General features: G+C 37.9%; 1 protein-coding gene across 1 annotated transcript in view; it reads right to left on the bottom strand.

Annotated features, from left to right (window-relative positions):
* Window positions 1-14,017, bottom strand: part of GABA-B-R1 (gamma-aminobutyric acid type B receptor subunit 1) — a 297,561-nt gene that overhangs the window by 173,281 nt on the left and 110,263 nt on the right. The window contains exon 8 of the mRNA XM_068225678.1: window positions 887-1,004. Coding sequence (XP_068081779.1) covers window positions 887-1,004 — 118 coding nt within the window. The remainder of the gene's footprint in view (window positions 1-886; window positions 1,005-14,017) is intronic.

The following is a 14,017-nucleotide window of genomic DNA, read 5'->3' as shown; positions in this document are numbered from 1 at the left end:
TTTAGAGGAAACAGCAAGGCCATCGCTGCTGCAGTTTTTTGGAAATGCTGACTGGACATGGAAATGAATACTTGCACTGATACAACTTAATAAGGGTAAGATACTTGTTGTCCTAGACTATAAAATACTGTTAACGTCTAGGACAAAAATAAATAAAATTTTAAAAACTACAATTTAGAGATTGGGTGTAAATAGTGATTAGGTTTAACTGTAATGTTTAATTTAGTAACCTAAGCTAACCTCATGGCACTACAGTCCTTGAAGGGCCTTGGCCTAACAAGTGACCGCTGCTCAGCCCAAAGGCCTGCAATTACGAGGTGTCGTGTGGTCAGCACGCTGAATCCTCTCGGCCGTTATTCTTAGCTTTCTAGACCAGGGCCGCTATCTCACCATCAGATAGCTCCTCAATTGTAATCAAGCAGGCTAAGAGGACCTCAAACCAACCCTCAGATCCAGGTAAAAATCCCTAACCTGACCAGAAATCTAACCCGGGGCCTCCGGGTAAAAGGCAGGCGCGCTACCCCTACACCACGGGGCCGGCTTAAAATAGTAACAGATAAACTAATTGTAACAAGGAAAATCATGCATGTATCAAAAAAAAAAAAAAAAAAAAAAAAAAAAAAAAAGAAATTGGATTGCAATAAATTATTACTCTCTTCCCAGTTCCAGGCGAACCAGAACTAAGGAACCTATTTTCATGCTGTTGGCAGTTTTTAAAAACATAAGGAATGTTCTAACCAAATCTTACTATTATTGTTAGGAGTGAGTTTGTTTAAAAAAAAGGGGAAGGAAAATATGTATGGAAAAGATTGTACAGACACGTACATGCTGACTCAAAAGACTAAGTAATAAAAACACTAAAAGAAAAGTAATGAAGTATACTTACCCAGAGCAACAGCCCAAACTGCATCGTATGCCAAAGGTGCCTCCTGGTAACCTTCAGGATATCGATTGTCTTGAATGTTAAGAACCTCATTAAGTCGTAAACGAAAGTCTTCTGAGGTCTGAAAAATAAGCTTATACTATGAAAAGAACTACAATAAAACATTCTTTTATATTACTTCTAAAGAATCACCCATCCATGAAATTTTAAAGGTTCTCCAAATAAAATGCAACAATTATTTTAGGTAAAGAAACAAGAAGTCACACATATGACAGAATAAATTTTAAATTGATAATGTACTTTGGTAGATTTGAGATGTACAAGAACTGGGTGATGATATGAAAATAGTATTATTTGAATATGTGGGTATCTTTTAAAACAAAGATATTTATTTTTCTATCAGTCTGTCAGAATATTTAGAAACAATAACATTACCCTGAAGATTCAGCTTACAGGGAGTGGTCACTGTTGTGTCTTCATGTTTGCCTTTGTATCTTCATTCTGCAGCTTCCTCTTCCCACACAGTATTGTCATTGTGTTAATCCTAACAGGTGATTTTATCCTTGTTCCAGTATTTTAATATTTCGACTTAAAGAGCTATTAAGTATTTAACTACCTGTCACTTTAGAATTCCAACAAAACAATTCTGAATTTTCTAAGTAGAAAATGTTAGATATCACCAGGTCATGAATAAAAAATCTTTCAGGTTTATGGTAATGGGACAAACATTTCACACCAACAGCCAATGTCTTACACTTAACTTTTAGCCAGATCAGACTAATATACATTGTCACTTGCACATGGTACAAAATGCAGAATTCTCTGTCAGTCTATATCAGGAAATATTTTGACAAACTAAATAAATATCCTTGTTTTACATCCATACACTAATTTGGTCACTCTCAATTATGTATAATACCGAGCTCGATAGCTGCAGTCGCTTAAATGCGGCCAGTATCCAGTATTTGGAAGATAGTGGGTTCGAGCCCCAATGTCGGCAGCCCTGAAGATGGTTTTCCGTGGTTTCCCATTTTCACACCAGGCAAATGCTGGAGCTGTACCTTAATTAAGGTCACGGATGTTTCCTTCCCAGTCCAGTCCTAGCCCTTTCCTGTCCCATCGTCACCATAAGACCCATCTGTGTCGGTGCGACGTAAAGCCAATAGCAAAAAAAAATTATGTACATTAAAAACAGGATAAAATAGTATAGTACCCATTTCCAGGTAATAACCCATCAAGTTTTCCATCTACTGTCTACCTTTAATGTACAGATTTAGGAAAAGATGGTATAGAGTCAAAATTCCTTTGAGTGTAAAAGCTCATATTCAATGTTGAGAGTGTCAGGCTCCTAACTTTCATCTATTCTGTCCGACCTCCCTTGGTCAACTCTTGTTCTTTCCCGACCCTGATGGTATTAGGTATAGAGTCCTAGGGAGTCTTTCATTTTCACACCTTTAGTGGCCCAAGTCTTTCTTTGGCCAATATCTTCATTTTTCTAAGTGTCGGATACCTTCAATTTTTTTCCCTCTGGATAGTGCTAATACAGAATGGTTGCACAGATGTACTTCTCTTAAAAAACAATAATCACCACCACCACCACCACCACCACCACCACCACCACCTCAATGTTGAGAGAATTCCATGACAATGTGAAAGCATACTATTGCTGGAGATTGCAACAACATCTCAGTTGCTATAAGTTTAAAAGGTGAAAAAGAGAGTGAGCAATTGTTTCAAATAATAGACACTGAAATTATGCCAAATAATGTAACATATCTGTTCTGTGGTTCTTTTAATGTTCCCGTTTTTCTAAGTATGGTTTGATTTGCCTTGTGTGTCCTTTCCATTACTAGTAGTAAATTAAGATGATGTTAATAAGTGCCAGAAAAATATTAGAACCAATACAAAGTAAAACAACGAATATGGATGATTGCAGTCTTACTTGTTACCCAAAAACCAAGAAGACACAATGACAGGCATGCTTTTCTAATACAATTGAATAAGCCATTTGCCAGTAATGCAAAATGTGAGAAAACAGCTGAAAAGATTTCAATGAGCAACCCCTCATTTTAAGAGTCCAATCTAAAGGTGCTCAGAAAAATTGTAGTTTATATAGGATTTTCTATTTCTAATATAAATCTTGATTATAAACTGTTATGTCCTTTAATATTTTACTTTTTTTTTTTTTTTCTTCACAATTTGCTTTACGTTACACAGACACAGATAGGTCTTATGGCAACAATGGGATAGGAAAGGGCTAGGGGTGGAAAGGAAGTGGTCATGGTTTTAATTAATTAAGGTACAGTCCCAGCATTTGCCTGGTGTGAAAATAGAAACCACAGAAAACCATGTTCAGGGCTGCCAACAGTGGGGTTCAAACCCACTATTTCTTGAATGCACGCTCACAGCTGTGTGCTGCTAACCACATGGCCGACTCACTTGGTAGCATTTTAGCATTCAGATTGCAAGTCTGTGAATTAACTACGCATCTCCACAATCCTCTATTTACAACTAGCTCCATGCACTCATTTAGTTCCACACCTCATCATTAAAAACTGAGCCATGGTCTCCCTCTACTCCTCTTACTCTCCATAGCCAAGTCCAATATTCTCCTTGGTAACCATCATTGTCCATTCGCCTGAAGCCAGTTTATACATACAGCTTCAGCCATCAAGTTATTTTCTACCTTGGCTTTTATCTCCTCATTGCAAAGACCCCTCCTGTCATTGTTCCCATCTGTTTCTACCTGCATTCATTCTTGCTAAAGTCAGCCTGAAAACAGACTGATGTAAGGAACATTTCCTCTAGGAGCTAACTTCTTTAGTATAAAATACTGTTGATAGCAACTGTAAGCTAACACCATTAGCTTCATTGCACCATGATTTAATTTTTCTTAGCAGACTACCGGCTTCGGTGGTGGGGTCATGTGAGGCGAATGGAGGACAGGTTACCTAGGAGAATAATGGACTCTGTTATGGAGGGTAAGAGAAGTAGAGGTAGACCAAGGCGATGATGGTTAGACTCAGTTTCTAACGATTTAAAGATAAGAGGTATAGAACTAAATTAGGCCACAACACTAGTTGCAAATCGAGGATTGTGGCGACGTTTAGTAAATTCACAGAGGCTTGCAGACTGAACGCTGAAAGGCATAACAGTCTATAATGATAATGTATGTAATGTATGTATGTATGTATGTATGTATGTATGTATGTATGTATGTATGTAGCAGACTACCATACTGGGAGAACAGACATTCTAAATGCTTTAAATGATCCACTTATTCCTACGTTATTTTCTTCAAGTAGTTTCAACGTCTTCTGCTGGGTACCGTGTGGCAGTTTGTGTAGCCTGAAGGCCATCCACCATGTACTAGCAGCAATAATGCCAGTGGCTACTGGAAGTATAGCAGGAAAATTATTTTCTTAAAATGTTACATACCTAAGGGGCTATAATTATCTACTTTAATCAAAGCTTATTCAAATCTTAAAAGAGAACCTTATAACAGGATTTCACTGTGTTAGGTTATCACCCTGATATTCCTTTCACTGTCATATTTTGTTATATTAGAACCATATCCAGCTCCATGGCTAAATGGTTAGCAAGTTGGCCTTCGGTCCAAGCAGTCCCAGGGTCAATTCCCAGCCAGGCCAGGGACTGAACTTCTATTTTTTCCTAGAGGTTTGTCGTGCTAATACAGTGGAGGTTTTCAACAACGTAAGGATGAGAAAGGGCTAGGAATGGAAAGATAGCAGCTGTGGCCTTAAGGAACAGCCCAAGCATTTTCCTGATGTGTAAATGGGAAACCATGGAAAACCATCTTCAGAGCTGCCAACGGTGAGATTCGAACCCACCATTTCCCAAATACAAGCCCACAGCTACATAACTGTAACTGCACAGCCAAATCACTCAGTACAGGGATTTTAACATTCATTAGTTGATTCCTCTGGCTTGGAAGCTGGGTGTTTGATTCGGTTTTCAGCATTAGAATTCATGTTAGACAGGGCCTCATCCTCACAGACGTGCAGGTCACCTATAGGGTGTCAACTCGAAAGACCTGCACCACGCTTTTCCAGAGGCTACATGCTATTATTATAGTTATTGTCATCATCATCATCATCATCATCTTCTTCTTCTTCTTCTTCATCTTGAAACCACGATTTTGTTTCTGCAGCATTTGCTGTACAAAACATTATTAATGTTTAGAAATGAACAAGGCATAAAATAAATGTACAAACTGTTGTTTACGAACACAAAATGAATATTAAATTGCATAACAGATCATTTAGACAATACTAATGATATCTACCAATTCTGATTGGAACATTCCAAATTTGTAATACACAGGACCTCGGATTAACCGGCCGGCAGATCACAATAAGAATTATTAAATTAATGTCATAACGGTCCACCTTCCAATGCTATAAGATGCAATATTTTGAATTACATTAACTAGGGACAAGTTTCAGCCTTAATGTAAAACATCTAATAACTAAACAAAAGTACATACCGGTACACACAAATGACATAAAATATATGAACAAATATACAAATGACTTTTAAAACTTAAATGACATAAGTAAATTTGAAAATAAATTAGGCTTTAAATTTTAACCCGCTAATAATAGATTCTTTCCAACAACTCGCCGTACCAGCGCATGGTCTCCTTGAACATGTACTGTAACGGTTCAAATCCCGTTACAAGATAATATCTGTATTATTATTATTGTATCATTATTATTATTATTATTATTATTATTATTATTATTATTATTATTATTATTATTATTATTATTATTATTATGTCCGTATTATTATTATTTTATCTGTGAGATTACTATTATTTTGTTATAATTCTTATTTAATTCAATTTTACAATGCTTGTCGCTTGCAGGATTGTACTTAGACGTATGCATATATACGTGTGTGTAAAATAACACTCAATACATGTACAGTGAGAATTGTTATATATCAGATGTTGGATATGGCATCGTTACATTGTGCAATAATGCTGGCGATTCTGCCAAGTCATCGCCACGTCATGGCTACTGAGCACTGTTCCTTTGAGTTTCTCAGCCGTCCCGGGGGATTTCACCATTACATGCAACAGTTTGAGGCGTTGTGGGAGTATGTCATTGTTATTTCTGGAGATTACGTAGCTGTGTCAACCAACGTCTATAAAAGGTGGGTGCATATTGTAGCGTCGGTCATTATTTAAATGGAAGCAGTACAGTGAAGAAGCCAAAATGGATAAGTGAACAGTCATTAGTTAAACGGAAGCTGAACAGTGAAGAAGTCTACGAGATGAAGGGGGCTCAGTCGGTCAGTCAACGAGTGTGAACGAGAGATGGAGAAGACTCAGTGAGCCATTAATCATTGGTCATTGAGAGAGTGAGGCCAAAGTTGGTCCGTCACTTAGTTGAAGACACGGACGCAAGGGCTTACCATGGAGTCAGAGAGGGATACCACCTGCTATGAGGTAATACCATATTGACTTACAAAGAAGTCAGATGATATGGAGAAGAAGCAGTCACAAGGATGTATCACCAAGTTAGGAGTGACACATCTACAGTAAACACCAGATCAAAGGAATGTGTCGTAATTACACTCAAAGTGTTGAAGGTACAGTCAAGGGAATCAGTGAGGGAAATATTTCGTATAAATTGTTAAATGTCCAGTCAAGAAGAATTCAAATTCATGCCTCAGTTGCAATGTCATAATTTCGTATTCTCATCTGTTTTATCGCAACAAGACTCACTATTTTTTATATATTATTTAAAGAATATATTTTGTTCTATCAAACTAATTCATAGTTTTATTTCAATGACAGTAAAATATCTTAACCTCAAAATTAATGGGGAAACCGAACGCCAATCTCCTTTTCCCAGAACTTATATGGTATTTTGTCAAAAGTAAGCTTATTACCCCACACCTTAGAGATAGTCAAGAGTCTCATTCTATTATTGCTGCACTGAGTGGCAGCTGGCGCCCTTCAAATAACGTATGTGTAAGTAAGCAGGTAACAAGTAAGTGTGAGTACAAGGTCCGACGAGTGTGTATTTTATTTAATGAATATTAATTTTCAGATTTTCCATTTTAAATGCAGATATTCAGATTTTTGAAGTTAAATCTAGATTTATATATGTTTCAAAAGTTGGTCAGCGACTTAGAATAGTTACTATTTGGCTTATTACCCCACACCCTGTTCGTTAGTTTTTAGTAGTATCAAATATTACAGTACAACAGGAAAAACGCTTTCCAATACAGTAAAAATTGTAGTATTCAAGTATTCATTCAACAGCCCACCCTTTAAACCAACTCTTGGCATCGATCACTGATCTTTGGAAGTAGTCCACAGTTAAAAGCATGTCAGAGTTATACATTTCAGTGACATGCATAGAAAAACAGAATTACTGCTTCTTGACGTTTGTTTTTTTTCCATGCAATGTATTTTATTAGATAAGGTAGGCAAGTGAGGTTATATTATGAAAAGTGACAATGACTTTTCACACCTTCATCCACCAAAGATGAAAAGGAGTTGCCATTTTTTTGCCACAAGAAAATTTGGGTATTTTGTTACTCTACTCCCATAGAGGAAGAAGGCATTCCTCTAACCAGTTCATACAACAATAAAAGACAGCATTCCAACACAGTTCATTCACGTATCAATCCCAAAAGCAATACCAACTGAGTGAATACGGATAGAGCGATGTGTGAACGCGTACGGACACTGAACTACATGTTCAAAAGAACCTAATGACACTTTCAGTATCCCATGGTCGTGTGTGCCCATGAACAAAATTGTCAGCTACAGACATTATACTTACGTGGAAAGGGGTGACTGGCTTTAAAAAAATCAATAGACATAAAAATGCAAACAATTACATATTACTTTAAGTAAACTGAATTCTTTTTACAATCTGATTTACATTGCACCGACACAGATAGATCTTATGGTGATGATGGGATAGGAGAGGGCTATGAGTAGGAAGAAAGTGACTGTGGCCTTAACTCATTCACGTCATATGACGAGCTGTGGTTGCGTGCGCCGTTTTGGCGCATAAATCACATTACGAGCTTAGCTCACAATGACGCAATACACACTGATGATAATGATGATTACTGTTTAAAGGCGCCTAACATCTAAGTCATCGGCCCCTAATAGTACAAAATGAGATGAAATGTAATGACAATCTGAAAGTCCAAAACCATCCACTGACCAAAATTCACGTGATGACGAAAAATGAATGGATGGATATGAATTTAAAACAATCACTGGATCCGACCCACAGTGCCCCACATTCCCAGAAACTAGCATTAAACAATAGTATTATTGACCAAGGGATTGCTTCTAAAGCACAATCCTGAATCAATGATACTTGTAGTCTAAAGAGGTCCAAAATCCAGGTCATCGGCTGCTCATAATGGTACTTATCGCTAGGAAAGTAGAACCATGGTATTTGTCATGTTGTGATACTAATCAAAAGTAGCGTACTCACGATATTCCACACATTATGGTACTACAAGTATTGTACGTCGCATAGGTAACACAGACCTATGGTCTTTCTCACATTGCGGTGCCATTTACAGGCAATGCAAACCTATGGTGTTCCTCAATAGGTGTACTAATCACAGGGACTCGTACTATACCATGGTGTTCCTCACATAGTGGGTACTAACCATAGGCAAGGCAGACCCATGGTGTCGCTCATATAGTGGTACTAATCACATGTACTGTAAAACCCACCCTGATTCCCACACTGTCACTACTAATCACAAACCTATTGTGTACCTAACATAGTGGTATTACGTGCAAGTAAAAGCGACCCATGGTGTTCCCAATAATAATGTTATTTTGCTTTACGTCCAACTAACTACTCTTTTACAGTTTTCGGAGACACCGAGGTGCCGGAGTTTTGTCCCGCAGGAGTTCTTTTACGTGCCAGTAAATCTACTGACACGAGGCTGACGCATTTGAGCACCTTCAAATACCACCGGACTGAGCCAGAATCGAACCTGCCAAGTTGGGGTCAGAAGGCCAGCGCCTCAACCGTCTGAGCCACACAGCCCAGCCATGGTGTTCCCTGCGTGATGGTACTAATTACAAGTAGTCTCATAGTTCTAATTCGATCATCCCTTGGTCGCCCCTTTTAGTAGCCTCTTACAACAGGCAGGGGATACCGTGGATATATTCTTCGTCTGCGTACCCCACCCACAGGAGGAACAATACACACTGTAAGGAACTACTGGCATGTACTGTTGGTAAACAATGATGTCTATTTACGTGCGACACTGGAATTGTTGAACAACAGTTTACTTTCATCGGCATTCGGTATTCATCACGCAGTAGAACCAGTTTCGTGGTAATGACGACGAGAGATTGAAAGCTATTGTAGACATTGTTTTAGATGACGATTATGGCAATAATTACTTTTTGGAAAATGAATCGGAGTTTTAGGATAGTGATGGTAACAGTGAGAATCACTGAAGTTAGCAGAATATTGAAGAAAGTGAGAGGGTGAAAGTCACGCACCAGGTTCTTCCAAACGCGCGCGGCCGGTAACACAAAAGAACCGTAGTGATTGGAAATTGGAGGGGAAAAAAAGACGATAACCTTGATAATCCATTTCGTGGATACAGTGGTGTTTCAGAAATACTTATGAAAAATTTATAGTCTGCCCACCATCTGAAATTGTGATGTTTTAGAGTGCACGGATCCCCTCTTTTTGTAATTATTTCAAATGACACATTTATACCAAAGCCACCAGTCACTCAAGGAATGAAGAATGGGTAAATCATAACCTTCAATGGCATGAATACAAAATTTGAATGAATTATCTGCATTAGTTTATATTTTATTCATGTTTTTGCGTGATAGGGTACGGTCAAACTAAGGGCAGGCAAATTAAATCTGATTCCACAGTCAACAATGTGGCCATTTATTGTGACTTGAATGGGTTAAGGTACAACTCCAGCATTTACGTGGTATGAAAATGGGAAAACCATCTTTTTGTTGGTATCATAGTGTTGGAGATAAAAGCAATATATGATAACTGTTACAACTGTGTGAAGACTAAAACAAGGGAGAGTGTGGTCACCTTTAATACAGTAGAAGTACGCAATAGCGAGTATGGCATATAACGAGAACCCCGTTATACAGACAGTATTTTGTTGTCCCTTCAAAATTTCTATATTAAACTGTGTATTGTCCTTCGGTTATAGCAAGAGGCCTATCACTGACGCATCCATTATTACGAGCTATTTTTCTGTTATCGATAATTATGCACCACAGCGATTATGTTGCATGAAATCGATTATCTTCGGTATCGTTTCTTCGCTATGTTAACTAGCGAGTTCTCTCGTCGACATTTGAAGGCGATGTTGGAGTCTGTTAGTAATACCTGTCTACTGCTGTTCTGAAAAGAAAATTTGAAATGAAGCAGAACATATTTTCGTAATAAATGCGTAAATAATGTGTCCGATAGCAGTTCTTAACCCGTTAAAAATAAAGCCTGACTAAATGATCGCTTAATTTTAATGCTAAATACTGCAATTACAGTAAGTAAAAAAGGGATACACCTCGAGATATGGCAGAGTAAATAATTGATTTCACAGGTTAGTTTATATTTTCTCGCGTCTGGTTAAATTACGGAAAGGTTATTATCATGTAAATTTATAGCGAGAAGGTTATCATTTCTCTACTGGCGCTTGAAGTATGTTTTCATCATATGTATAGTACGGTTAAGTTAGGATAAGTAAAGCTGTTTGAATAAGGAAACAAACGTTTGCCACAAAATGCGATTGATCATCTTTGGTACGGTATAGTTTTCTCACTGTGTGCATTTGCGAGCTCTCTCGTTGACATTCGAAGGCGATGTTGGATTACATAAAATCAGCTTCATGGTCCGTATCGCACTACAATAGATTCACAATTAAGTATTTATTTTCCACCTAGTCGATACAATGATTGCTTAAGGCAATTTTTAATGGTCAAAAGTGGTACATGTTTCGTATATGATGTGGCTGGCGATGTTGGAGTCGATTAGTAATACCCAACGACTGCTATTCTCTAAAGAAAATTTGAAATGAAAGAGGATAACAAGTTTTCGCAATAAATGCGTAAATAACATGGCCGATAGCCGTTGTTAACTCGTTCAAAATAATGGCCGAAGTAAACGATCCCTTAATTTTAATGTTATATATTGAAATTAAGTACCGGTACCTAAGAATGTGATACACCCTCAATGTATGGCAGATACATCACTGATTTCAGAGAATAGTTCATATTTTCTCACGTCTAATTAAATTTCGGAAAGGCTATTCACATGTAAATTTTAGCGAGGATAACTCATTTCTCTACATGCGTTTCAATTATGTTTTCATGACACATATACGGTTAAGCTAGGTGGCGCCATTTGAAGATAAAAACTCTGGAGTGATACCGTATTTCTCTGAATCAAAGATGAGGTTTTTACCCCTCAGAATATCATGCGAAAAATCAAGGGTCATCTTGCATTCGCGGCCAAACAGTAATGAATACCACTGGCAACTCTCGCGGTAACCACGCTGCTTCCTTTCACCCCCGCACGCGCACACACACACAAAATCCAGTGACATTAAACGACCGATTCTTTATTATACATAGCTAGCCGTGACAACCGGTTGTACAGTGCCTTTGTGTAACGTCACTGGATCTTGGGAAATAGTGAAGAGAGAATGACATTCTATTAGCCTCTACAAAAACGTTTCTCAAATCTACAGAATGAAATCAAAACATGCGAGCCTTCGAATTCTTAGAAAGGCCATGGCTACTCAGGGGCAGAATTATAAAGCATCTACTGTACCTGACTCTTAGTAAAATTAAATTTTATAGACAGAATGAATATTTTCGTGATGGATAATCGTAAAGATACATGGGACAGGTATTGCCGGCAAATTTTCAAAGGGTTCTTGTCGATATTAGGCTATGATGCCAATGTTAAGTTAATGGTTATTAAACACTCGGAAATGTAGAATAATTGTACAGCTGCAAGAAAATATGGCATAGGCCTAACTAAAGCCATTATCTGGCGTCAGCGTGAAGACAAAGATACAAAAAATGCATTCAGTGGTCCTCAACAAGGACGCTTTAAAGAAGTCGAAAATGAAATTGTGAGGTACCGGTATGTGCACGAAAAACGCAAGGGCGGAAAGGCCATACCGTGGCACAATAAACTCGATCGTTGACCTTCAAAGTCCGCGATTAGGCCTACACATCGCTAGCCACTGAAGTTGGCCGAACCCGGCAAGCGAGACTTGCGTGTAGCGGTAGCCGGTTATATCCGACGCTGAGTAAAAGTACCGTAACAGTTTTATAGACAGACAGCAAGAATATTTTTCCTGGCGGATCGCCGTATTGTAGAGACGCATGGAATAGGTATTGCCGGCAAATTTTCAACAGGTTCTCTTCGGTATTATGATGCCAATTTTAAGTTAATGGTCATTAAACCCTCAGAAATAAAGAATAATTGTGCAAACGCAAAAAAAATGCGGCATAACGAAAGCCAATGTTCGGCGTCTAAAATAGTACAAAAATGCATAGGGTACTGTACAAAAAAGACATTCATATAATTTTACAAAGTACTTTTTGAGCCTGATTTAAATTTTTGGAGGAAAAAGTGGGGATCATATTGGATTCGGAGAAATACGGAACTGTAATTTTTTTCAAAATGAAATTAAACACACACTTTCATGTAGTATCGCATTTCGAAAAATAACAAACAAGTAAGTCGTAGTGTGGATATCATCCACAGAAACACAAGTTTTGAACAAACTGATTGCCGTTTCATACCGATTTTAATGTGTATGGGGAGTTTTCCGACTTTTATACAAACATCGGATATAACGACAATCCGCCATAGTGAGTAAATATTCCGCTGTTGTGAATTCTCTTATAACGGACTTCTACTGTATTCATAATGGTGATGGATGACATTGTAAAGGCAGCAAGGAAGGATTATAGAGGGGAAAGAATTAATATAATGATGATTGCAGATGATGATGTGATCAGAAGGGTAGATAAGGAGAAGGTACAACAGCAACTGAAAGTACTGAATAGAAGGATTGAACAATAGGGACTGAGGAAAAACGTGGAGAAAAGCAAGACAATGCTGAGGAGTAGAGAAAATAAAGAAGGAAAAGGAGCTATCAAAATTGGAGACAAGGAACTGGAAATAGTAGAACACTTCTAATACTTGGGAAGTGAACTGAATGAAAATAGAAGACTGGATATGGAAATTAGTGGAAGGAATGCGGAGTGCCTTTTACCACCAGGTACGGAGATTAATATGGAATAAAGATGTACCCATGAAGGTAAAAGAATTAATGTACAAGGGATATTATTCACTTATAATGACATATGCAGCAGAAACCTGGACAATAACTCAAGAGAGATGAGGGTAGAGTACAGGTAGCTGAGATGAAATTCCTGAGGAGTACAGTATAGAAGACAAGGAGGGATGGAGTGAGAAATGAAGACAAACAAAAAAGCTAAATGTGCAAAAACAAAAAGACAAACTGGAACAGAGCAGATTGAGGTGTTTTGGACATGTCAAGTGGATGAAGAAAGAAAGACTGCCAAGACAAGCACTAGAAAGACATATAACAGGGAAGAGAGGACAAGGGAGACAAAGATTACGAAGTAAGGACTATGTGAAGAACAGCACAGAACAACAAAATCTGGACTGGAACACAGTGTTGGATGAGGTATGCTGGAGAGACGGGACATAGTCGAGAGAAACCAAATTTGCCCCGATCCGGTATCAGCAGGAAAAGGGGAATTAACGATGCTTTTTTTTTTTTTTCTCAAAATTTACTTTAGTGACTAAACGAGTGTTTTGTGAAGTGTGAAGTGAAAAAAAAAAATACAGCTGTTGGATCATGAAAGGGATCTAATATTTCGTATCATGACAGACAATTACACTAATAAATACATTCTGTACTCTTATTATTATTATTATTAGTTTGTTTTTTGTTTTTGTTTTTTACAAGCGAATGGACCACTAAGGATCACGCTACAACTTCATTTCTTTCTCTTCGTGCGGAGTTTTCTCTGTGTCCAATACTCCTTCATGCATTCGCTGGCCTGCTTCCGTTGTT

The sequence above is a fragment of the Anabrus simplex genome, chromosome 1 (genome assembly GCF_040414725.1).
Source record: "Anabrus simplex isolate iqAnaSimp1 chromosome 1, ASM4041472v1, whole genome shotgun sequence".
NCBI lineage: Eukaryota > Metazoa > Arthropoda > Insecta > Orthoptera > Tettigoniidae > Anabrus > Anabrus simplex.
Note: the sequence above shows the minus strand (reverse complement) of the source record. Positions and strands in the feature narration are given on the sequence as shown.